Source organism: Triticum urartu, chromosome 7A (assembly GCF_056163025.1).
Source record: "Triticum urartu cultivar PI428250 chromosome 7A, HENAU_Tu73, whole genome shotgun sequence".
Taxonomy (NCBI): domain Eukaryota; kingdom Viridiplantae; phylum Streptophyta; class Magnoliopsida; order Poales; family Poaceae; genus Triticum; species Triticum urartu.
In genome coordinates this window covers 32,328,012-32,354,568 of record NC_141879.1, presented here as the reverse complement: position 1 = coordinate 32,354,568, position 26,557 = coordinate 32,328,012, and the positions used below count along the sequence as shown (strand labels likewise).

The following is a 26,557-nucleotide window of genomic DNA, read 5'->3' as shown; positions in this document are numbered from 1 at the left end:
GTGTGTCCGGACGTCGTAATCGCACTCTATTAGATATGGTGAGATCTATGATGTCTCTTACCGATTTACCGCTATCTTTTTGGGGCTATGCTTTAGAGACTGCCGCATTCACTTTAAATAGGGCTCCGTCGAAATCCGTTGAGACGACACCGTATGAATTATGGTTTGGGAAGAAACCTAAGCTGTCGTTTCTAAAAGTTTGGGGATGCGATGCTTATGTCAAGAAACTTCAACCTGAAAAGCTCGAACCCAAGTCGGAAAAATGCGTCTTCATAGGATACCCAAAAGAAACTATTAGGTACACCTTCTACCTCAGATCCGAAGGCAAGATCTTTGTTGCCAAGAATGGGTCCTTTCTAGAGAAAGAGTTTCTCTCGAAAGAAGTAAGTGGGAGGAAAGTAGAGCTTGATGAAGTATTACCTCTTGAACCGGAAAATGGCGCAACTCAAGAAAATGTTCCTGAGGTGCCTGCACCGACTAGAGAGGAAGTTAATGATAATGATCAAGATACTTCTGATCAAGCTCCTACTGAAATTCGAAGGTCCACAAGGACACGTTCCGCACCAGAGTGGTACGGCAACCCTGTCTTGGAAATCATGTTGTTAGACAACTGTGAACCTTCGAACTATGAAGAAGCGATGGCGGGCCCGGATTCCGACAAATGGCTAGAAGCCATGAAATCCGAGATAGGATCCATGTATGAAAATGAAGTATGGACTTTGACTGACTTGCCCGTTGAACGGCGAGCCATAGAAAATAAATGGATCTTTAAGAAGAAGACAGACGCGGATGGTAATGTGACCATCTATAAAGCTCGACTTGTCGCTAAGGGTTATCGACAAGTTCAAGGGGTTGGCTACGATGAGACTTTCTCACCGGTAGCGAAGCTAAAGTCCGTCCGAATCATGTTAGCAATTGCCGCATTCTAGGATTATGAGATATGGAAAATGGACGTCAAAACGGCATTCCTTAATGGTTTCCTTAAGAAAGAATTGTATATGATGCAGCTGGAAGGTTTTGTCGATCCTAAGAATGCTGACAAGGTGTGCAAGCTCCAACGCTCGATTTATGGGCTGGTGCAAGCATCTCGGAGTTGGAACATTCGCTTTGATGAGATGATCAAAGCGTTTGGGTTTACGCAGACTTATGGAGAAGCCTGCGTTTACAAGAAAGTGAGTGGGAGCTCTGTAGCATTTCTCATATTATATGTAGATGACATACTATTGATGGGAAATGATATAGAACTCTTGGACAACATCAAGGCCTACTTGAATAAGAGTTTTTCAATGAAGGACTTTGGAGAAGCTGCTTATATATTAGGCATCAAAATCTATAGGGATAGATCGAGACGCCTCATAGGTCTTTCACAAAGCACATACCTTGATAAGATATTGAAGAAGTTCAATATGGATCAATCTAAGAAGGGGTTCTTGCCTGTGTTACAAGGTATGAAATTGAGCTCAGCTCAATGTCCGACCACGGCAGAAGATATAGAAGAGATGAGCGTCATCCCCTATGCATCAGCCATAGGTTCTATTATGTATGCCATGCTGTGTACCAGACCTGATGTAAACCTTGCCGTAAGTTTGGTAGGAAGGTAACAAAGTAATCCCGGCAAGGAACACTGGACAGCGGTCAAGAATATCCTGAAGTACCTGAAAAGGACTAAGGAAATGTTTCTCATTTATGGAGGTGACGAAGAGCTTGTCGTAAAGGGTTACGTCGACGCTAGCTTCGACACAGATCTGGATGACTCTAAGTCACAAACCGGATACGTGTATATTTTGAATGGTGGGGCAGTAAGCTGGTGCAGTTGCAAGCAAAGCGTCGTGGCGGGATCTACATGTGAAGCGGAGTACATGGCAGCCTCGGAGGCAGCACATGAAGCAATATGGGTGAAGGAGTTCATCACCGACCTAGGAGTCATACCCGATGCGTCGGGGCCAATCAAACTTTTCTGTGACAACACTGGAGCTATTGCACTTGCCAAGGAGCCCAGGTTTCACAAGAAGACAAGGCACATCAAGCGTCGCTTCAACTCCATTCGTGAAAATGTTCAAGATGGAGACATAGAGATTTGTAAAGTACATACGGACCTGAATGTAGCAGATCCGTTGACTAAACCTCTCCCTAGAGCAAAACATGATCAACACCAGAATTCCATGGGTGTTCGATTCATCACAATGTAACTAGATTATTGACTCTAGTGCAAGTGGGAGACTGTTGGAAATATGCCCTAGAGGCAATAATAAAAGCATTATTATTATATTTCCTTATTCATGATAATTGTCTTTATTCATGCTATAATTGTGTTATTCGGAAATCGCAATACATGTGTGAATAACAGACACCAACATGTCCCTAGTAAGCCTCTAGTTGACTAGCTCGTTGATCAACAGATAGTCATGGTTTCCTGACTATGGACATTGGATGTCATTGATAACGAGATCGCATCATTAGGAGAATGATGTGATGGACAAGACCCAATCCTAAACATAGCACAAGATCGTATAGTTCGTTTGCTAGAGTTTTTCCAATGTCAAGTATCTTTTCCTTAGACCATGAGATCGTGTAACTCCCGGATACCGTAGGAGTGCTTTGGGTATACCAAACGTCACAACGTAACTGGGTGACTATAAAGGTATACTACGGGTATCTCCGAAAGTGTCTGTTGGGTTGACATGGATCAAGACCGGGATTTGTCACTCCGTATGACGGAGAGGTATCACTGGGCCCACTCGGTAATGCATCATCATAATGAGCTCAAAGTGACCAAGTGTCTGGTCACGGGATCATGCATTACGGTACGAGTAAAGTGACTTGCCGGTAACGAGATTGAACGAGGTATTGGGATACCGACGATCAAATCTCGGGCAAGTAACATATCGATTGACAAAGGGAATTGCATACGGGGTTGATTGAATCCTCGACATCGTGGTTCATCCGATGAGATCATCGTGGAGCATGTGGGAGCCAACATGGGTATCCAGATCCCGCTGTTGGTTATTGACCGGAGAGTCGTCTCGGTCATGTCTGCTTGTCTCCCGAACCCGTAGGGTCTACACACTTAAGGTTCGGTGACGCTAGGGTTGTGAAGATATGTATATGCAGTAACCCGAATGTTGTTCGGAGTCCCGGATGAGATCCCGGACGTCACGAGGAGTTCCGGAATGGTCCGGAGGTAAAGAATTATATATAGGAAGTGCTGTTTCGGCCATCGGGACAAGTTTCGGGGTTATCGGTATTGTACCGGGACCACCGGAGGGGTCCCGGGGGCCCACCGGGTGGGGCCACCTGTCCCGGAGGGCCACATGGGCTGTAGGGGGTGCGCCTTGGCCTAGATGGGCCAAGGGCACCAGCCCCAAAAGCCCATGCGCCTAGGGTTCCACTTAAGGGAAGAGTCCCAATGGTGGAAGGCACCTCTAGGTGCCTTGGGGGGGAGGGAAACCTCCCCTTGGCTGCCGCACCTAGGAGATTGGATCTCCTAGGCTGGCGCACCACCCCCCTTGGCCCTCCTATATATAGTGGGGGAGAGGAGGGACTTCAGACCTCAGCCTTGGCGCCTCCCTCTCTCCCCGTTACGTCTCTCTCTCGTAGTATAGGCGAAGCCCTGCTACTGTGACGCCCTGCATCCACCACCACGCCGTCGTGCTGCTGGATCTTCATCAACCTCTCCTTCCCCCTTGCTGGATCAAGAAGGAGGAGACGTCTCCCGTCCCATACGTGTGTTGAACGCGGAGGTGCCGTCCGTTCGGCGCTTGGTCATCGGTGATTTGGATCAAGTTGTGTTCGACTACATCATCACCGTTCTTTGAACGCTTCCGCACGCGATCTACAAAGGTATGTAGATGCATCCGATGACTCGTTACTAGATGAACTCCTAGATGGATCTTGGTGAAACGAGTAGGAAATTTTTTGTTTTCTGCAACGTTCCCCAACATACACCAATTGAAGTGGAAGCTTATGATAGTGATCATGAAACTTCGGATCAAGTCACTACCAAACCTCATAGGTCGACAAGGATGTGTACTACTTCAGAGTGGTACGTAATCCTGTCTTGGAAGTCATGTTGCTAGACAACAATGAACCTACGAGCTATGGAGAAGCGATGGTGGGCCCGGATTCTGACGAATGGCTCAAGGCCATAAAATCCGAGAGATGATCCATGTATAAAACAAAGTATAGACTTTGAAAGAACTACTTGATGGTCGTAAGGCTGTTAGGTGCAGATGGATTTTGAAAGGAAGACAGACAATGATGGTAAGTGTCACCATTAAGAAAGCTCGACTTGTCGTTAAGATGTTTCCCGGCAAGTTCAAGGAGTTGACTACGATGAGACTTTCTCATTCGTAGCGATGCTAAGAGTCTGTTGGAATTATGTTAGCAGTTACTGCATTATTTATGAAATCTTGTATATAGGATGTCAAAATATTGTTTCCTCGATGTTTTTCTTGAGGAAAGGTTGTATGTGATACATCCAGAAGGTTTTGTCAATCCTGAAAGATGCTAACAAGTATGCAAAGCTCCAGCAACCCTTCTAAGGACTGGAGTAAGCATCTCGGAGTTGGAATGTACGCTTTGATGAGATGATCAAAGATTTTGGGTTTATACAAAGTTTATGAGAAACTTGTATTTCCAAAGAAATGAGTGGGAGCACTATAGAATTTCTGATGAGTATATGTTGTTGATCAGAAATGATGTAGAGTTTCTGGAAAGCACATTGGGTTATTTGAAAAGTGTTTTCAATGGAAAACCTGGATTAAGCTACTTGAACATTGAGCATCAAGATCTATAAGGATAGATCAAAATCGCTTAATAGTACTTTCAAACGAACACATACCATGACAAAATTTTGAAGGAGTTCAAAAATAGATCGGCAAAGAAGGAGTTCTTGGCTGTATTATAAGGTATGAGTATTGAGTAAAACTCAAGACCTGACCACGGCAGAATAGAGAGAAAGGACGAAGGTCGTCCCCTATGCTTTAGATGTAGGCTCTAAAGTATGCTATGTTGTGTACCGTAGCTGAAGTGTGCCAAGCCATGAGTCAGTCAAGGGGTACAAGTGTGATCTAGGAATGGATCACAGGATAACGGTCAAGGTTATCCTTAGTAACTAGTGGACTAAGGAATTTTCTCGATTATGGAGGTGGTAAAAGAGTTCGTCGTAAAGGGTTATGCCGATGCAATCTTTGACACTAATCTGGATCATTCTGAGTAGTAAACCGGATTCGTATAGTAGAACAGTTATTTGGAATAGCTCCAAATAGAGCGTGGTAGCTGCATCTACAAGATGACATAGAGATTTGTAAAGCATACACGGATCTGAAAGGTTCAGACCCGTTGACTATAACATCTCTCACAAGCATAACATGATCAAACCCAGAACTCATTGAGTGTTAATCACATGGTAATGTGAACTAGATTATTGACTCTAGTAAACTCCTTGGGTGTTAGTCACATGGGGATGTGACCTTGAGTGTTAATCACATAGCGATGTGAACTTGATTATTGACTCTAGTGCAAGTGGGAGACTGTTGGAAATATGCCCTAGAGGCAATAATAAATTAGTTATTATTATATTTCCTTGTTCATGATAATCGTTTATTATCCATGCTAGAATTGTATTGATAGGAAACTCAGATACATGTGTGGATACATAGACAACACCATGTCCCTAGTAAGCCTCTAGTTGACTAGCTCGTTGATCAATAGATGGTTACGGTTTCCTGACCATGGACATTGGATGTCGTTGATGACGGGATCACATCATTAGGAGAATGATGTGATGGACAAGACCCAATCCTAAGCCTAGCACAAGATCGTGTAGTTCATATGCTAAAGCTTTTCTAATGTCAAGTATCATTTCCTTAGACCATGAGATTGTGCAACTCCCGGATACCGTAGGAATGCTTTGGGTGTACCAAACGTCACAACGTAACTGGGTGGCTATAAAGGTGCACTACGGGTATCTCCGAAAGTGTCTGTTGGGTTGGCACGAATCTAGACTGGGATTTGTCACTCCGTGTAACGGAGAGGTATCTCTGGGCCCACTCGGTAGGACATCATCATAATGTGCACAATGTGACCAAGGAGTTGATCACAGGATGATGTGTTACAGAACGAGTAAAGAGACTTGCTGGTAACGAGATTGAACGAGGTACCGACGATCGAATCTCGGGCAAGTATCGTACCGATGGACAAAGGAAATTGAGTACGGGATTAATTGAATCCTCGACATCGTGGTTCATCCGATGAGATCATCATGGAGCATGTGGGAGCCAACATGGGTATCCAGATCCCGCTGTTGGTTATTGGCCGGAGAGTTGTCTCGGTCATGTCTACATGTCTCCCGAACCCGCAGGGTCTACACATTTAAGGTTCAATGACGCTAGAGTTGTAGAGATATTAGTATGCGGTTAACCGAAAGTTGTTCGGAGTCCCGGATGAGATGCCAGACGTCACGAGGAGTTCCGGAATGGTTCGGAGGTAAAGATTTATATATAGGAAGTCCAGTTTTGGCCACCGGGAGAGTTTCAGGAGTCATCGGTATTGTACCGGGACCACCGGAAGGGTCCCGGGGGTCCACCGGGTGGGGCCACCTATCCCAAAGGGCCCCATGGGCTGTAGGAGCGTGGGAACCAGCCCCTGGTGGGCTGGTGCGCCCCCTTGGGCCTCCCATGCGCCTAGGGTTGGAAACCCTAAGGGGTGGGGGCGCCTCCACTTGGCTTGGAGGCCAAGCCACCCCTAGGGCTGTCGCCCCCCTCCCTAGATGGGATCTACAAGGGGTCGGCGCCCCCCTAGGCCCCTATATATAGTGGAGGGGAGGGAGGGCAGCCACACCTGAAGCCCTGGCGCCTCCCTCCCTCCCGTGACACCTCTTCCTCCCCGCTTGTGCTTGGCGAAGCGCTGCCGGGATCCCACTACTTCCACCACCACGCCGTCGTGCTGCTGGATCTCCATCAACTTCTCCTCTCCCCTTGCTGGATCAAGAAGGAGGAGACGTCTCTCCGTTCCGTACGTGTGTTGAACGCGGAGGTGCCGTCCGTTCGGCACTAGGATCATCGGTGATTTGGATCACGACGAGTACGACTCCATCAACCCCGTTCTCTTGAACACTTCCTCTTAGCGATCTTCAAGGGTATGAAGATGCACTCCCTCTCTCTGGTTGCTAGTATCTCCTAGATTGATCTTGGTGACACGTAGGAAAATTTTGAATTATTGCTACGTTCCCCAACACTGAAAGGGTGGCCCGTTTTGTTGCCTCCTATCATGCCATTCGACGTCCCGCAGCGCATAATGATCTTCAGAAGGATCTCATTGAGGAGTGGTGGGCATGGAATGGATGACAAAGAGCATCATGATTTGTACGTTCGTTATTGTATTGTTAAACTATTTGTTGAGTTTAATTGCACTATTTGTTGTATTGAACGATAAACTATTTGTTTGAGTTGTAATAAACGAAATTGAACTATTTATTTTTGTTTGTTTTGATCTTTTTGCTTCTGTTTTCGAATGCATATGTTGTTTGTGTGAGAGTCGCGCGCGCTACTGGAGCGGCGCGCGCGCGTTGCATTTTAGCGCGGCTGCTGGAGCCAGCGCTGCGCGCCGCGCCAAACCAGGCGATGCGCGCGCGGCAAATCTGGTTTTTGCGCGTGGCGCGTCCGGCGCCTGTTGGAGATGCTCTTAGAGGAGAAAAAATGATGTCATCCTAGATTCTCCTTTATTTCAAAACTTCAAAATATTTTATAGCTCAAACCGCCGTTCCGATCAAAAAAGCATTTTCGGATAAAAAATCCATCATGACCAGACCTACAAAGTTATCACGGTGTTTGTACATAAGTTAACGAGTCTACGGTGCGCATATTACCGTACTATTTACACGAAAGTTATCAGGAAGGGGGGGGGGTATGTGTTCAAAACAACTTCCTCCCTTTCCTCTCACCCCAGGGTCAAAGTTACCATGTTGTTTGTGCGTGAGTTATTACAAATACAGTGTGTAAAGTATCATGTTATTTACACGTATTTATCAAGTGTATGTTCTTAAACAACCCCCCATTCGGGTCAAAGTTACCTTGGTGTTTAGACGTGAGTTATCAGCTTTGTTTTGCGTATGTTACCATGTTATTTATACCAAATCTATTGGAGGATGGATTCGATAACTTTTTTTCCCGGGTCAAAGTTATCACACTGTTTGTGCATAATTTATCAGGTTTGTGGCATGTAAATTATCATGTTATTCACTCAGAAGCAATCGAGGGTGTATTGTACAACATTTAGCTCGATAACTACAAAAATAACAATGTAGATAGCTATAATACATCTAGCCTGATAACTATAAAAATAACCATGTTGATAACTATAGTACATCTAGCCTGATAATTACATAATAACCATGTTGATAACTATAGTACATCTAGGCCGATAACTATATAGTAACCATGTTGGTAACTATAGTACATCTAGCCCGATAACTACATAATAACTGTGTTGGTAACTATAACACATAGTAAGCATGTTGTGAGATGATGCATCTTGTCTATTCTTCAAAAGTTTGGTGCAGGAGAGGATAGACGTTGGAGATTCCCGGGTCCAAAAGTTACCGTTGTATTTACCATTGCAGTCCCTCAAACAAAGAAACGGTGTGATCTGCATAATATAGAAATGTATTTATCTAGCATAAACTGAACTTGAGGTGAACACATATAAGATAAATAAGTCGAACAATTGTATGTAAGTGAAATTGTCATAGTTCAGATAAACTCAACTGAATTTTCGCCATAGCTCAGATAAACTGAACTTGAGCCGAAATAGAGCACTTGGATCTATGGCCATGGCTCGTAGCAAATGTGCAGAGCCGAATTGACTCGTGCAACCGCTTCATGTCTAAACAGGAGCACACCTGTGCAGAGGCCCGAGCTGCTTGCGGCACGGAGGAGGCCTGAGCTCGGACGCGCAGCTATGTTCGAACGCGCAGATTGGATCGGCTCGACCGCATCGGGCGGCAGCTCCCTTCACGTGGCTCTCTTGGACGTATATTACTCTGTTATTACACACAGATGTTACCGGGATATGTTTTCAACATTTTCCGCTGGGTGATAATTTCTATATAAATATGATGATAGCTTATGTACCACATATATGATAACTTACTTAGCGTGGTCTGATAACTTCTGATCTGATTTTTTTTCGTCAAAACCTATCAACATGGAATCTAGTTTTGAAACTCTCGTCGTGACGAATTTTTTACGTGAAAACAATTTTTAATCGGACCGAGGATTTGCGCTACAAAACATTTTAAAGTTTGAATTTTAAAAAAATCTTTGATGACATCATCAGTTTTGTTGTTATATGCGTGCATATTTAAAAATCAGCTCACGTCACACGCATGCATGCAAATTGCTGCCGGTCCCATCGCATGGCGTGATATGTGGGAGTCAATGCGGCAGTTTTGATCGGGACGTGGGGATTACCCGTGAGCGTACGATCTGAAATGGACGGCATCTAAGGTGTTTGGATCTATTGCAGAATTACAAACCACAGGAATTTAACTTTCTCGATTAAATAAAATGTTCTTACAATCATTCTCTAAAACGCCACACAGGGCAAAGCACTACTTACAAGAACACCATCAGACTGCCCCTCAAAAAAGAAAAAGAAAAAAAGAACACCATCAGACTGATTAATCTCGCCCTGCTTTATAGACAAATCACCGACCACAATAAACCCAACACACACAATACAACAGCACCACACACACACAGAGACAGACAAGGCATGATTCAGGATACAATGGTGGTAATGTACCGCTAAAGCACCCCATACAACTCGAAGCCACGAAGATACCCCTGCTGCCACCAGCAACGACTAGGCTTCGCCCGGCCTTGCCCTTTGGCTGCAACGAGGGAAGAGGAGGAAGAGGAGGGGAGTCGCCACGACATTGGCTTGATTATACTCCCCGTTGCACACATGGCAATGCAGGGATAAGGTTCTCGTTCCACCATCAGACCTATTATTCAATCCAAATTTGAAATCTCATGCACCGTCGCATTCGCTTGCGGATTAATCTTTAACAGAGTAAAACGTTGGAAACCATCAGTGATACTCAATACTTCTCTTCAGAACAACGAGAAAAGATCTGTTAAGCATTTCATTTGCAAGGAAGAAGACAAAGAAGACCAATCATTTTCCAGACTAATAGGATTGTGTAGGGTGATACGACGTAAAGCCCGACCAGTCATGCACGAAGCACCGCTTGTTCCACACTCGAGAGAAAAACAACCCAAGAAGAGAATAGAGTTCCTGGCCACAACGGCCACGCTCAAAGAGCCACAACTCGCCACAAATCCGGAGGAGGAGGCTTCCACACCATATTGTTCCTCAAAGAATATTGTCAGGCTGGAACCCAACCGCCATACCCTTACCTTTGGAATTAAACACAATAAGAGTCGCGTAAGGTGCGGGCGCTCGCCTATGCCACATCGACAAAGATGCATTTTGCGTGTTGGCCAATTGGAGAACGAGTTGGACTGGGGCCGACCTTCTGTTTCTAGCCAATGAAATGAAACGAGGGGAGTTTTGCCTTTGGGCCTCGTCCTTCCTTCGTTCAAAAGAAAGAAAAGGGGAGATGAACCTCGAGCCCCACACGCCTTTCTTTCCCGAGCACGCAACCTCTCCTCCCCTCTCCAGAAAAATACTATCCTTCGACCTGGATCGGCTCACGCGACCGTCGGGCCATGTCGCCACCGACGCCGACGCCTGCCAACGGCGGCAGGCTGGATCTGGACGGCGTGCTCGTAGCACTGCTCACCATCTGCGTGATCTGGGCCGACGAGTTCATCTCCTCCTACCTCTGTGAGAAGCTCATGTCCGAGACCCCGCACTCTGTCCTCGCTGTCGACCACCTCGTCGACCCACCCCCGCCCCACCTCGCCGACTGCATCTCCTTCCACTGCCTCAACATCATGAACAACACCCGCCTGGAGGGCCTCATCAAGACGTCCGATCTGGTGCGCCCCTCCCCACCTCCCCTCCCTTCCCCGCTAACTCCTGTCCTCTAAGCGGATTGGTCTGCAAAATTTTGTTATTGTCTCCTTTAGTGTTCTTGAGCTTGCTTCATTTAATTAGGTTGGGTGAAGGTGTTGGTAGTACAAGGAAAGAAGTACGGCATCAGGCTGCAGAAATATCTTTAAGAAATTTGGCAAGTAAGTTTGTTTTATTGCATATTTGTACTAACCTCTCCAGTTTCGTTTTCGCAGATATAAGATAATATGTTATGTAATCAAGAGATTCATTTTAAATTTGGATTGTTCACATGTTTACTCAAAGCATATATGCTCTACTGTGTGGAGTTGATTTTTCCCTTTTTAGCACCATCTATCTTGGAATTAGATAGGATACTGTGAGAATATAATGATGACTATTTCTTGATGGGTACTTGCTGCATGATTTTTCCACTGCATGTCCAAGTTTACATGTGAAAGGATCTTGCTGGATTCCACTCTACTGGTTCATCTGAATTACTGAATACAGATGCAGCTCTCCTATATCTTCACTAATTTCCTCTGTAGGTTCCTGTTTAGGGAGAAAAGAAAATCCTGTTATCCTCGTCCAGAGATAGACCATTTGGCACCAATGAATCAGCTGTTGAGTACAAATAATGTGGGAAGTTCTTCTTTGGCAATCACGATGTGTTCGTACATATGTTTGAAAGGATCATGTTGATAGTGTTGCTACTTGCTACCAATGCTTTTGTTGAGGTAACAACTGTCAATTAAATACAACTTGATTTCGGTGTCGATGTAGTTTGAGTTTAATTTTACATAGGGAAGTGAGAAGCTAATGTTCTGCCAGTTTACAGAAAGTTGTCCTTGTTGATCTGCTTTCATTTGGGAAGATCATCCTTTCTATGATTTGTGATGTCTTCCCATATTGTATTCTACTGCTTCATTCATTAAGTTTGTACCCGGATGTCTCTGTATCGTCAGGATTTAGCTGATGATGAATAGTAGTACAACGCATATCTGTTCAGTTAATTTGCAGTCCTGAACTGCTGATTGATTCTTAAATCTGTTCATGAGGGATGACATTTGGTGCATTAAAAACGCAGTATGTTGCCATTTGAGTAGTATTCAATTTGTTGTGCTTGTACTAAGCTGTGGCTATGTCCTATGTGCCTTCCATGTCACAGCTTACTGCTTGTGCAGAAGCACAGGTTGCTTTAGCCAAGCACCAATGAACAGAGATGAAATAGGTTGCTTTAGCCAAGCACCAATGAACTTCACTGACTCAAGTAGATTCAGTCCAATACCATTATTTCGTTTGTGTTATCCGTATATTTTAAGAAGTGAACTGGTTTACTAAAGTTCAATCTGTGCACTTGTTTGTACTTGGTAGAATTACTGCTTTCTATCATGAGCTCACAAGGAGGCCTGATTTTTGTGGGTGATCGAATAGCACCAACTAAAATCCTTAGGAAGTACAAGTATGCTATGAAGATCTATTGCCAGTTATGCGTATCTGAATTTTTAGTTCTATTTTCTGTAATATTAATATTACAAGCAAGAATAGTTATAGGCTATCAAGAATCTGAACTTTATCTCATTTATTGAATACAGATGCCGATCTCCTCCATTTGTGTCTGTTGTTTCGATTTAGTATTCTACTGCCTCATTCATTAATTTATGCCCGAATGTCTCTGTATCTTCAGGATTTAGCTGGTGATGAATACACCGTATATCTGTTCAGTTAATTTGCAGCCCTGAAAAACTGCTGATTGATTCAATGCATGAGATGAGATTTGGTGTTAAGACAGATTCGATGCATGGATTTGTTGTTCTTGCAGGAGGCTGCAGATCTGTTGTGTTTGCTGCTGGGTCCTGGTTGCCCTGGAGTGTTAAATTCAGAACGTAAGTGAATGATCACTGTACCGCAGCCACCCGGCTTGGCACAAGATAGGTAAGCAGTTATCCGATTCATTTTGAATAACTGTTTGTTACATCTACGGAAAGGAGTCACAAGGATATTAGAACTGGTGTCATGTACTAAGCCATTTTTGCTTTAGCCAAGAATAAATGAACTTTTCTCACTCAAGTGGATTTAGTCCAACGCCAATATTTCCGTAGTTTACACTACCCGTTAACAACTGAACTGATTTACTGAAGTTGAGTATCCATATTTGGTTGCGGAATTGCTGATTTCTTATTCTTGCTGTTTTTAGGAAAAGTGGTTTGGTGTACAAGGAGACTACAACATTTTTGTTAAGGACTGCTGGGGCCAACTCTGGTGGATCTGTTTAATTTTTGCAGCAGGGCAGTTCCGTGCTCCTTTTATTGCCCAAATGCAGTACATAGGGCAGGAGGGGCAGGGCGGAGGTTCGACCTCCTGCACCTTCCATCCCAGGCCTATCTTTGTCATTCTCGGCGGCCGGCCGAGCTCTGCGCTCCGGTGAGTCTGCTCCAACCTAGACTCAATTTTATGTGGTCTGGAATTTTATCATTAAGAAGGTTCAATTAGGAAGAAAAAAAATGAGTCATTAAGTTTGCTACTGTGCTCATTCATTAGGCAAAGTTATATTCCCTCCATTTCTAAATATAAGTCTTTTTTAGAGATTTCCCAGGGACTACATACAGATGTATATAGACATATTTTAGAATATAGATGCACTCATTTTGCTCCGTATGCAGTTCATATTGGAATCTCTACAAGGACTTATATTTAGGAATGGAGGGAGTATGTAGGTGCTTATATAGAAAATTTATTTACTCTCATTCAGTAGTGTGGCCATCTTGGAAGAAAATGTTGTTGTAACAGTGCGCAGAAGGAGAGCAATTTCACGGAGGTAGGCAGCCGTAGATTAATCATTTCTTTTGCGATAATACTACTAGGATAATTGTTTTCTTGTCTACTTGACCTGATATAAATTAGCTGCCAAATCAAGCGCATACAAGGTTTTATAGCTAAACATACTATATATTCAGTAGCCGCCGCCAAGATGGGCCAGCTTAGTGTTTTCTTTGCATATATTTTCCTGTTGTTTCCAGTAGCAAGTTTGACCCCTTACTTCCTGCTCTTGTGTAGTGTACTGAATTTTCTGTTGTTGTTGCAGGAACAACCAAAACATGCTTGAGATCTCAGTAAAAAAAAGGATTTTGTTTTACCATGTTTACTCTAAAAAATTGTTCTGGCCTTTTCACTGGGGATGCAGTGGAGATTTTTTAGAGGGAGGGGGGGGGGGGGGGGGGGGAGATGTATGCAAACCTAAGATGAGCAGAACAGGTATATTTTGCTTGAGTCCTCACCATAATTGTTGCATTTTCAGATCTTTCATCCCTTCCTGTGTGTGCATAATTGACCAGTCAACATGTGTCTTATGTCCCAACTGAATTAAGTCTACGTTTCCTTAGAGAGGTTGCAATTTGGTCATAGTAAATTTGGTGTCATATGATTAACTATTACCCTTTTGTTTTGGCTGTGACTGAAACCTTATATTTAGGAGGTGATCTTCTGGCTTTGGTAGTTTGACTTTATTTGATACTATTTCTTTTGATATCCAACAATCTGGAACATGAAACTATGATCTACTGAAGATGAAAAGATGAACACATAGCCTACTTTGATTAGCTAATTCTGTGATGCTGCTTGTTGTCAAGTAGTGCAGCATTCGTACTGTCAGATTTAGTCTGAGCATCTTATTTTTCTGCCATTCCAATTTTTCCTGTTTATTTAAGTATTAATCAGTACACCCACATAAAAAAATCATTCACTTCTAATACTATCATCTCACACTCTTACAACAAGTGGATCCCAACCTCCCCTATGGACAACTCGTTGGGTACTCTTGTGTATCTATCTTAAACATGCATCATCTGAATTATTTATTCACTCAGGATGACACTTCACAAAATTCATCGGCAGTAAATTCACCTATGTTGCATACATAGTGATTCACCTAAATTTCATATGCACTAATTCCTCTGTCACTCCTATGTTAAAGAGTTGGGCATAACTATGACAAGCAGAAGATTGGTGAATGGGATGAAACAATCGATACCAATGAGAATGTAGTTGGTGCTAACAAAAGGTGACACCTCCAGTATGTCCTTGCTATTTTTTCCGTCTAGATCTAAATATGTGTTCCTACAAAGAGTAAATAGCAACATCAGTGCTGGCCTTCCATCTGAATCTGAGACATTGAATGGGATCCTGTCATTGCTAAGAAAAGCTAAGGAGGTCACCACCAAGAATACCAAGGCCGCGTCGACGGACTCAAGTGCGTGCGCTCGTTGGTGGTTTTAGTATCATAGCTCATTACACCTAGCCTATATTTTCTCAATCTTTCAGAATTTCAAGTGTCATTGCATTGTCGAGTATGTTCAGCGGGATGGAAAGCAACAAGCAGCTGGGGGTCAGGATGACAAAGATTGGTTCAACGTCGGCTGCTTCATTGTGCCAGTGCCACACTTAGGCTGGTACATGCACGTACGACCATGGCGTCGGTGCCACTTCTTCATCTTCTCCCGAACTGGCCCATCCTCGCCATTTCCACCGGGATAAGCGAGTTGGAGGAAGATGGAGAGGTGAGCTGGTTCTACTCATTGACAGGAAATTATTTGGGCATAACTTCCTTTTTGAAACAAGAAATGAAAATGTTCCCATGAGATTGATTGATCGTGCCCCGCTTTTGGATGCTGCCGTTGCTTTTGAACCAATGTCATCTATGTCATCGGTCATGTAACCTCTAAGGCACCTCATAATATATATGATGTAACTGTCTTTAATTCTAAAGATGATCTATCGTGTCAGTGTGTTGCATCGATCATGTAGTGCAGTCAACAGATTGCACTACTTTCATGCTCTCTCATGCAATAGCAATGTGCAGTACACCCAGAAAAGTGAAAGGGGCGCACCCAACCTGGCACCGCCGAGATTCCTCTCAGGCGGCGCGCCACGGGCGCGCCCCAACCACTAGTTAGCACTCAACATAGTCGTGCTCTTACAACCCGAATATGACGACTAATAGCTTCCAAAAAATTAGTAGAGATGATGATGGATTCCCTACACTCAAACGCCAAATCAATCATTAAATGCCAAGACCTCCAGAAAATGAGTAAGACTAGCTCACACTAAGTCGTACCCAAAATGTTAGACTATGTATAGCTTCCGTATTTGTGTACGTATATTGTACCTATTGTAACACACCCATTATATATATGAGATAAGCCATCCCTAGAGGGTTGAGCTGGTTCCGCCAAATCATTGTCTTACATGGTAACAGACCTAATTACGACCCACGCTTCCGCAAAACCCTAACCCCGCTGCCGCCCCCTCCATCACGCCGCCGCCGCCATGTCGGGTGCTGCCGCCTCCAGCTCCTCCTTCGCCCGGGTTTCTCCCGACCTCGCTCGCCGCCCTCCTCTTGCTCCCGCTTCACTCGGCCACCATGCGGCCGCTGCAGCTCGGGACCAGGAGCGTTGGCTCGTTTTTCTCCAACAACTCTCCGGCTCCTTCATCGCCGGGACTTGCGCTGACGGTTCGTACGTCGAGCGCCTCTTCACCCGCCCCATTGTCCGGAGTCATCGCGCCTCTGGCCTTCGCGCCCGAGGCCACCTCGTCGGCTGTCACGGTGGGCCTCATGCCATCCGCGCCTCCGGCGGGATTCACTCCGGCAGCGCCCGTTGCCTCCCTCTACGGGGCATACTTGCCACCGCCGCCCGCGGGTTCCAATCCCGTGGTGCCACCCGCGCTGACCGCCCCTGCCCCCATGGCGTACCCGCCTCCGGAAGGTGCCTCGACGGGATCGTTGCCGCCACCGTTCCACTTCGGCAACCTCATCACCGTCAAGCTTTCGTCCGACAATTATATCTTCTGGCGTGCGCAGGTTCTTCCGCTCCTTGGGAGCCACTACTTGCTCGGCTACGTCGACGACACTTTTCCTTGCCCTCCCGCGCTGGTGGACAGCGTGAACGGCCCGGTTTACAACCCGGTACACCGTGTCTGGACGGGGCGGGACCAGGCGAACCTCTCCTCCATCCAGGGTTCGCTAACTCCGGCTGTTGCCGGGCTCATCGTCTTCGCGAAGACTTCCCATGAGGCTTGGACCATCCTTGAGCGCTCTTTTGCGTCACAGTCGCAAGCCTGGGTCAGTGCCCTCCGTCGCGAGCTTGGCACCTGTGAGAAGCTTGATTCCACGGCAACGGAGTTCTACAACAAGGTCAAGGCTCTTGCTGACACACTAGCATCCATTGGACAGCCGCTTACCGATTCTGAGTTCAACTCTTTCATCGTCAACGGCCTCGATGAAGAGTATGATGGCTTAGTTGAGATCATTAATGAGCGCGGCAACACGACCCCCATGATGGCGCATGAGGTCTACTCTCCGCTTCTTCTCACTGAGCAGCGCGTTGAGGCACGCCATGCCAACCGTAGTCGCGGCTCTTCCTCCGCCAACGCGGTCTACCAAGGTGGTCGCCCCTCCGGCGGCGCTCAGTCATCCGCCTCGGGCAAGGGGCCCGCGCCGCTCCCTCTGGCCTCGTCCACCACCACTCCGACGCTACCTGGTGATGGGGGTCGGCGGGTCTGCCAGCTCCGTGGTCTTGACGGGCATTGGGCCTCCAAGTGCCATCGTCGTTTTCAGAAGAGTTTCCTCGGTCTCGGCAATGACGGCAAGGATAAGTGCAACACTGCATGTCAGGTGGCTATGGCCGACCACCGGGCGCCGCAGAAGCCTCAGGGCCATACTCAATCCTGCTCCGTTGATCCGCACTGGTACATGGACTCTGGTGCGACGGAGCATCTGACGTATGAGATGGGGAAGCTTCATCCTCGCGAGCCCTATCACGGTTCCGATAAGATCCACACCGCCAACGGAGCAGGTATGCACATCTCCCATATTGGTCAAGCATCCCTTCTCACTAGTCATGCCACTAGGAGGCTTCAGCTTCGTGATGTTCTTAGAGTACCATCTGTGACGCGTAATCTCCTTTCAGTTCCTAAACTCACTTATGACAATAATGTGTTTTGTGAATTTCACCCGTTTGATCTTTTTATTAAGGATCGGTACACGAGGGTCGTTCTTCTTAGTGGGCGTATCTACCAGGGCCTTTACCGTCTGGAGCATCCTGTAGTCTCTCGGGTTTTCAATGGAGTTCGCATCTCGTCGTCACAGTGGCATGCTCGTCTTGGTCATCCTGCCACACCTATCGTTCATCATGTTTTGCGTCGTCATGAGCTTCCTACTGTCTCTAGCAATAATGATGTAGCAGTGTGTGATGCTTGTCAGCAGGGGAAGAGTCATCAACTTCCTTTTTCGGAGTCTAGCTATGAGGTGAAACATCCTTAGAACTTGTTTTTTCGGATGTATGGGGCCCTGCCCAAACTTCTGTTAGTGGTCATAACTATTATATTAGTTTTGTGGATGCTTACAGTCGTTTTACTTGGCTCTATCTCATTAAGCGTAAATCTGATGCGTTTGATATTGTCATTCAGTTTCAAAAACATGTTGAACGTCTTCTCAAGAATAAAATTGTTCATGTTCAGTCGGACTGGGGTGGCGAGTATCTCAACCTCAACTCCTTCTTCCAGTCGCTTGGGATTGTTCATCGTTTAGCATGTCCACATACTCATCAGCAGAATGGTTCCATTGAACGTAAGCATCGTCATATTGTTGAGACTGGTCTCACTCTTTTGGCCCATGCATCGGTTCCTTTCCGGTTTTGGAGTGATGCTTTTACCACTGCATGCTTTCTTATCAACCGTACTCCCACACGTGTTCTCAACATGAAGACTCCCCTTGAACTTCTCCTTAATGAACAACCCGATTATACTTTCTTTAAAGTATTTGGGTGTGCTTGCTGGCCGCATCTTCGACCCTATAACAAACGCAAGCTAGAATTTAGGTCCAAAAAGTGTGTCTTTCTTGGCTATAGTTCCCTTCATAAAGGTTACAAATGTCTTCATGTTCCCACTAATCGTGTCTACATTTCTAGGGATGTAGTGTTTGATGAGCGTGTTTTTCCGTTTGCCAATCTACCTGTGTCCACAGATGCCTCTCTGTCCATGCATTCATCCTCTCTTGCCTCTGACCAATTTGATGATGTTGCATACTCTCTTGTGTTACTGCCTAACCTGATGCAGGAACCGGACATGGGGCTCGTTTGGAGCTTTTGGAGGACTCCCCATCATCATCGCCGCCGCCCTCTGCTGTGCACGTCGATCACATCGCGACGTTGCATGGCCTCGATCCGTGTTCCCATGCACGATCGGTGGATGCACCTGAGGCTCCGGCCTCGTCCTCTGATCGGCCTGGTACGCCTGCGTCTCCCGCGGCTCGGCCCACTACGTAGGCCTCGCCCGCGTCTCCAGCAGATCGGCCCGCTACGCCGGACTCGCCCGCAGCTCGGCTCACTACTTTGGTGTCGCCTGGGGCTCAGCTCGCTACGCTGGCATCGCCCGTGGTTCAGCCCGCTCCACCGGCCTCGCCTGCGGCTCTGTTGGATAGCCCACTGGCGGGCTCTGGATCCACCTCTCCACCTGCCACGATGGAGGACCTGGCTCCATCGCCTGGTTCCTCGTCACCGGCTGATTCTTCTTCACCATCGTCGCCCAGCCCCTCGTTGGCTGCTCCCTCGACCTCGACGGCTCCTGTGTTACGTCCACATACACGCAGTCGTAGTGGTATTTTTCGACCAAAGGAACGTACGAATGGTACTGTTGCTTGGTTGGCAACATGTCTAGCTCCTGCTGTTGCGGATCCGTCTTCTGAGCCCCGCTCGTATCAGGCTGCCATGCGTGTTCCTCATTGGCGAGAGGCTATGGAGCAGGAGTATCATGCTCTTCTTCGTAACGAGACGTGGACTCTTGTTCCTCCCCCACCACGGGTTAATGTTATTGACTGCAAGTGGGTGTTCAAAGTGAAGAAGCACTCGGATGGATCTATTGAGCGTTATAAAGCGCGCCTTGTTGCCAGAGGATTTAGGCAATGCTATGGTCTTGATTACGAGGACACCTTCAGTCCCGTCGTTAAGCCTACCACCATTCAGCTTCTTCTTTCTCTTGGTGTCACTCGCGGTTGGTCTCTTCGTCAACTTGATGTGCAGAATGCCTTTCTTCATGGTTTCTTGGAGGAAGAGGTTTATAAGCGACAGCCGCCTGGTTTCTCTGATCCTGACCGTCCTGATCACATTTGTCGTCTCACCAAAGCGCTCTATGGTCTGAAGCAAGCTCCTCGTGCCTGGCATGCTCGTCTTTCCTCAGCTCTTCGTGCTCATGGGTTTGCGTCGTCCACTGCTGACTCCTCATTATTTCTTCTACAGAGGCCAGAAGTCACTATGTATCACTACAAGAAATATGTCAACTTGTGACCACCACTATTGGTCACTGAAAGTTCATGGTTTTTCATTTGCGACCTTTTGTGACCAAAAATAGAAGGTCAAAAGCTGGCGGTCATAAACTGACTATAGCGACCTTTCTTCTGGAATGGTCGAAGACGTTTATGACCAAAATACGTCTACTGTGGTGTTTTGGTCACTAGCAACCCCCCAGGCCACGTAGGCATCCAGCGTGGCAATCTGACGTGGCACAAGATTCAGCCCGGTCCAATTCGATTCTACATGGGCCTAGCCCAACAATTCGGCCTTTTTAATGTATTTTTTCCCTATTAATTTGGTTGACTACATGGGCCAAGCCCACATTTTAGCCTTTTATCTTTTTTTTTCAAATGAGTCCAGCCCAATGTTTTCCAGGTTTTTCTTTCCTGGGCCTTGGCCTTTCCACATTCATTTATTTTCGTTTTACTTTTTTACCCAAAATATTTGTCCAATATAATTGATCCTTAGCCTCTTTAAGGTCCAACTCCAGACCATTTAAAGAAAATTTTCAAACCAGTTTGAATAACAATATGAATCAAGTTACCATGAATTAGCTGAATATTACGGAAATATCTCAGAACACACATTCTACAAATTTCCATCACATATGTACAGATTCAAGCAACCTACAACATGTTTTAGTCAAGCATTCAGGTGCGGGAATACTCTAGAACAGGAAGAATAAATAGAACAAGCCTATCTAGTGCTTCACGACAAGAAAACATTGTAATCTGCTTCTTCAAGTACTGCTTCTTCCTTTTGCAAAACATCTGGACATTCAAAAGAGAACAAAAAGTATGTCACTGATAGAAGAAATATTACACGGATACTTTTAATATAAAAACTAAAGACACACCAGTATTTTATCATTCTACTTATTATTATTTTAACAAGCTCATTCTACTTATCTGGAATAGGCATATTCATCAAAACAGGGAATTGAATTGGCACATATGACAAACTTAGCAAGAAATAAGCATTAAATGTTTCACATACACGACAAGGTTTAAAAACGATCATTCAAAGTTACAACAGATCAACGTTCCATTTGAGTATACGGAACAATACTCATATTCAATCAATAAGCAACTATGTCAAAATTAATTCAGATTTACTAATGTGTGTGTCAAATGATACATGTAATAGGACAGTGGTGTTAATACTAATCAGGTTACTCAATCGTAAGGCATGTGAGCAGGATTGATGAATATGGCATGAAAAACCAGTAATGTGAAACTGGACATACAGGAAGAACACAAACAAAGTAAAATTGTTTAAGAAAGGGAAAATGGGCAACTTTGACACATCAGGGTCAGTATATTTATCTTGTTTAATTAGGCCAGCAGCACAAAACAACCATGCAGAAATGTCAGGGTAACACAGTAACACTGCTAGATATGTCAGACCAAAAGATGTGAGCGACGGTAGACTACACCAACACTAACTAGGTAAAAGAATTACTTAAGACTGTAGCTCAGGAATTCGTTATCCACGCTAATATAAAATTCACTCAAATGGAGCCTTGGAAACACCCTTTCCCAAGTAGTCAGATCCATATATTGTCCCTCAGTTCCAAAGCTTCATAAAGACCTACAGAAGAGGGATGATTCAGACAAGATTAGTTCAACAAAAATAATACAATAACATTCGATAAATAATGATATAAATAAGAGTTTGTGCCTTCACTAGTCGGAAACTCAGGAACCAAAGCAAAATTTTAAGGTTGAAAAGGAGAGAGCAACGATAATAACAAAATAACTCACCAGTTGATGCATCGCTGGGAACAACGGCCCTGGCAAAGGTTCCATCTAAGCAGCACACATCAACCTGATGCACAAAACCATGAGATTAGCCAAATAACTAAGCATATAGCTACAAGCCCAACAATTTGAATATTACGATGTCTACTGCCAATAAATTTAACCAGGACTGTTTGAGAACAAACACATTTTGCAGCAGAGCACTAGAAGAAGAGATGATGGATACTCTTAGATTCAGAACAGAATTGACACACGGGGTTCCATGTCCATTTTCCTTTTACCATATTGTCCTATTCGTTACTTTGGCATGTGAAATGCAGTTACAATACTCTAACATCGACCACAGTTGACTACCTAGAGCATAGGGAAGATAATTCATTGGGGCATGAATAATTGGCTCAGAGGGACGACATATCCTACTGAAGAAGAACCAATAAGCACACGAACCAATAAGCACACGAACAATAATTGGCTCAACAGGAGACGGACGGGGGATGGGCGCGTGCCAGCGTACCTCGACGGTGGGGTTGCCGCGGCTGTCGAAGATCTGGTGGGCCTTCAAGGACTGGATCGTCGACGCCATGGCCGAGGCCGATGCTTGGAGAAGAAGAAGCCATGGCTGCTACCACCCGAGTAGTCCAGGCGTCCTCATCGCCGGTGAGGATCCATCTTTGCCTTCATGGGTGCCTACAGAGAGAGAGAGAGAGAGATTCAGATAGAGAAATCATGACAAATAGAGAGTACGGGAAGAGAGAGGCGGCCAGATCCGGCGAATGAAGCGGGCGACGCGAGCATGGGCTGGTGGGTCATGGCGGCGCGCTGGCCGGTCGAAGCGGCGCTGGGAGCCAGGGCGAGGGAGGAGGGCCAGCAGGGAGAGCAACAGGGGACGAAGGTTGTGGGCGCGCGGGCAGCAGAGAGGCTCGCCAGCGGAGGGGGTGGGGTAAACTCAAGACCCTCACGGGAGAGGGTGGAGCAGCGATGCTTGGGGGGTGGGGGTCGAGCTCCGCCGGAGGGAGGTGGCCAACGCGCGCAGGAATGGAGATGGGGGATGGGGGCTCTAACTTGGATTGGATCTGGGAGGGAGAAGGGGGCTAGGGTTTCGTGGGTGGACGAGGATGAGAGGGATACAGGGTGAGAGCGGCAAGGTGGGTGTGGGCTGCCGTTGGATCCGGGCGCATCCGACGGTGCTTAATCCATGATCCGCGTGAGCTCATTTTAGACCAATGAGAACACAATATCCCCTTTGATGATGTTAAGACCATTTAAATTGGTCGTAATTGATTGAAAATAAGATTTTGAATCATGTCTGCTATTTGATGACCTAAGAAATTTATAAAAATGTAGAAATAAAAAACCTTCACATTGTGTCACCAAGTGTGACCTACTTTTCAGTAAAAATAACAAACTTTGAATAATGTTAATATCATTAAAAAAGTGTTCTAAGATATGAGTTTTTTGTAAGACAATCATTTTTGCGAGTGTCCAAAATGATATTTTTATAAAGAACCTAGCAAATATTTGTTGCAAATTTGGAGCACATCAATTTTATAATTCACAATCATAGCACATGTGGAGCACATCAAATACTTTTTCAAGCTTATGTTATTGTGCTTTTTTCTATTTGTGTCTCTTGCATTTTTTGCACAAGGGTGCATTTTGGAATGGCATAGTTTGTTCAAATGATCTCATATTGTGCACAAGGGCGCATCATGGAATTCCAAACATTGTTGCCTAAGGGAGTTTTCATTTTATTTGCACAGAAAATTCATTTTCCATTTTCCGAGTGCCCGAATTGAGTTCTTTTTGTGAAGGACCTACCATATATTTGTTGCAAAATTGGACCAAATCATTTTTCTAAAATACTAGGCCATATTTGATTCACAATTGACAAAAAGGTTGGGTGTCAAAAGTTTTGATCCACCTCTGGTGAAAAGGACAAATTCCGGCCGATTCAGCAGGAAGCAGGTCAAATTTGAACTGGAGCTGCCTCATAGTTTGCTCTTTATTTTTTTTTCCAAAAATCATTTCTAGGTACATAAGTATCTATTTAATCAGAGAAACATCAAAAGTTTTGCAAGATTCAACCACTAGCTAGGAACGGTCAAGCCCGCCGTTTTGATTGCATTTTGAAACGGGCATAAAAAATTCAAATAAAATCAAAAAATTAGGAAACCTTCACATTGTGTCATTATATGTGACCAAGTTTCCGGGAAAAATAATAAACTTGTAATACGGAAATTATTTTAAAAAAGTGTTCTCAGAAATGAGCTATCACGCGTGAAGATTCAGGGTTTTCAAGCCAAATAATCAATCTTATGGCCACATTCATGGCATAGTTTGTTCAAATGATCTCATATTATGCACAAGGGTGCATCTTGGAATTCCAAACAATGTTGCCTAAGGGAGTTTTCATTTTCTTTGCACGAAAAATTCATTTTCCATTTTCCGAGTGCCCCAATTGAGTTCTTTTTGTGAAGGACCTACCATATATTTGTTGCAAAATTTGACCAAGTAATTTTTCTAAAATACTAGCCCATATTTGATTCACAATTGATAAAATGGTTGGGTGTCAAAAGTTTTGGTCCACCTCTGGTGAAAAAGACAAATTCCTGCCGATTCAGCAGGAAGCGGGTCAAATTTGAACTGGAGCTGCCTCATAGTTTGCTCTTTATTTTTTCCAAAAATCATTTCTAGGTACATAAGTATCTATTTAATCAGAGAAACATCAAATTTTTTGCAAGTTTCAACCACTAGCTAGGAACGGTCAAGCACGCCGTTTTGACCGCATTTTGAAACGGGCATAAAAAATTCAAAATAAATTCAAAAAATTGGGAAATCTTAGCATTGTGTCATTATATGTGACCACGTTTCCAGGAAAAATAATAAACTTGCAATACGGCAATTATTTTAAAAAAGTGTTCTCAGAAATGAGCTATTACGCGTGAAGATTCAGGGTTTTCAAGCCAAATGATCAATCTTATGACCACATTAATGGCATAAGTATCTATTTTTTTTAAAAATTATTTCTAGGTACATAAGTATCTATTTAATCAGAGAAACACCAAAAAAATTCCAAGATTCAACCACTAGCTTGGAACGGTCATTCCCGCCGTTTTGACCGCATTTTGAAACGGGAATAAAAAATTAAAAAAAAATCAAAAAATTGGTAAACCTTCGCATTGTGTCATTATATGTGGCCAAGTTCCTAGGAAAAATAACAAACTTGTAATACAACAATTTTTTTAAAAAAGTGTTCTAAAAAACGAGCTATCACGTGCGGAGATCGATGGCTCTCAAGCCAAATGATCAATCTTATGGCCACATCCATGGCATAGTTTGTTCAAATGATATCATATTGTGCACAAGGGTGCATATTGGAATGACAAACAATGTTTCCTAAGGAAGTTTTTATTTTCTTTGGACGAAAACACCATTTTCCATTTTTCGAGTGCCCAAAAGGAGATTTTTTTGTGAAAGACCTCCCAAATAATTGTTGCAAAATTGGACCAAATCATTTTTATAAAATACTAGGACATATTTAATGCACAATTGACCAAATGGTTGGGTGTAAAAAGTTTTGATCCACCTCGTGAAAAAGACAAATTTCCGCCTATTCAGCTGGAAGCGGGTCAAATTTGAACTGTAGCTGCCTTGTAGTTTTCTCTTTATTTAAAAAAAATCATTTCTAGGTACATAAGTATCTATTTAATCAGAGAAACACCAAAAAAAAATTCCAAGATTCAACCACTAGCTTGGAATGGTCATTCCCGCCGTTTTGACCGCATTTTGAACGGGCATAAAAAATTCAAAAAAAAATCAAAAAATTGGGAAACCTTCGCATTGTGTCATTATATGTGGACAAGTTCCTAGGAAAAATAACAAACTTGTAATACGACATTTTTTTTATAAAGTGTTCTCAAAAACGAGCTATCACGTGTGGAGATCGATGGCTCTCAAGCCAAATGATCAATCTTATGGCCACATCCATGGCATAGTTTATTCAAATGATCTCATATTGTGCACAAGGGTGCATATTGGAATGCCAAACTATATCGCCTAAGGAATTTTTCATTTTCTTTAGATGAAAAAATCATTTCCCATTTTTCGAGTGCCCAAAAGGAGGTTTTTTTGTGAAGGAACTACCAAATAATTGTTGCAAAATTGGACCAAATCATTTTTATAAAATACTAGGCCATATTTAATGCACAATTGACAAAATGGTTGGGTGTAAATTTTTTTGATCCACCTCTCGTGAAAAAGACAAATTTCCACCGATTCAGTAGGAAGCGGGTCAAATTTGAACTGCAGCTGCCTCATAGTTTGCTATTTATTTTTTCCAAAAATCATTTCTAGTTACATAAGGACCTATTTAATCATAAATACATGGTTAGGTGGGGATACGTAGAGGTTTGGGCAGTGGCCGAGGGCCCCAAC

The 26,557-nt window shown here is 44.4% G+C and overlaps 1 protein-coding gene, 1 long non-coding RNA gene and 1 pseudogene across 3 annotated transcripts; all 3 read left to right on the top strand.

Annotated features, from left to right (window-relative positions):
• Positions 1 to 10,573: 10,573 nt before the first annotated feature.
• LOC147957329 (UDP-D-apiose/UDP-D-xylose synthase-like) lies at positions 10,574 to 14,209 on the top strand. 2 transcript variants are annotated; one of them, XR_015611413.1, is made up of 6 exons: positions 10,591 to 11,006; positions 11,125 to 11,201; positions 11,568 to 11,756; positions 12,842 to 12,954; positions 13,217 to 13,443; positions 14,105 to 14,209. XR_015611413.1 is itself a non-coding variant. In XM_087536466.1 (5 exons), exons 1-2 carry the CDS (start codon positions 10,734 to 10,736, stop codon positions 11,131 to 11,133), a joined length of 282 nt encoding a protein of 93 aa, XP_087392592.1. In that variant the 5' UTR covers positions 10,574 to 10,733; the 3' UTR covers positions 11,134 to 11,201; positions 11,568 to 12,954; positions 13,217 to 13,443; positions 14,105 to 14,209. The 2 variants fall into 2 exon arrangements, 1 of the variants encoding a protein (XP_087392592.1); XM_087536466.1 differs by having other exon boundaries at positions 10,574 to 11,006; positions 11,568 to 12,954.
• Positions 14,210 to 14,231: 22 nt separating this feature from the next.
• LOC147957328 (uncharacterized) lies at positions 14,232 to 15,790 on the top strand. The gene is made up of 2 exons (XR_015611412.1): positions 14,232 to 14,274; positions 14,993 to 15,790. It is a non-coding gene; the product is annotated as an uncharacterized LOC147957328 (long non-coding RNA).
• A 648-nt stretch (positions 15,791 to 16,438) lies between these two features.
• Positions 16,439 to 21,781, top strand: LOC147957327 (uncharacterized; annotated as a pseudogene).
• The last annotated feature ends 4,776 nt before the right edge of the window (positions 21,782 to 26,557 follow it).

Bases quoted from the DNA above. Each gene is read 5' to 3' on its own strand.
- LOC147957329 (XM_087536466.1), top strand. From the start codon at position 10,734: ATGTCGCCACCGACGCCGACGCCTGCCAACGGCGGCAGGCTGGATCTG.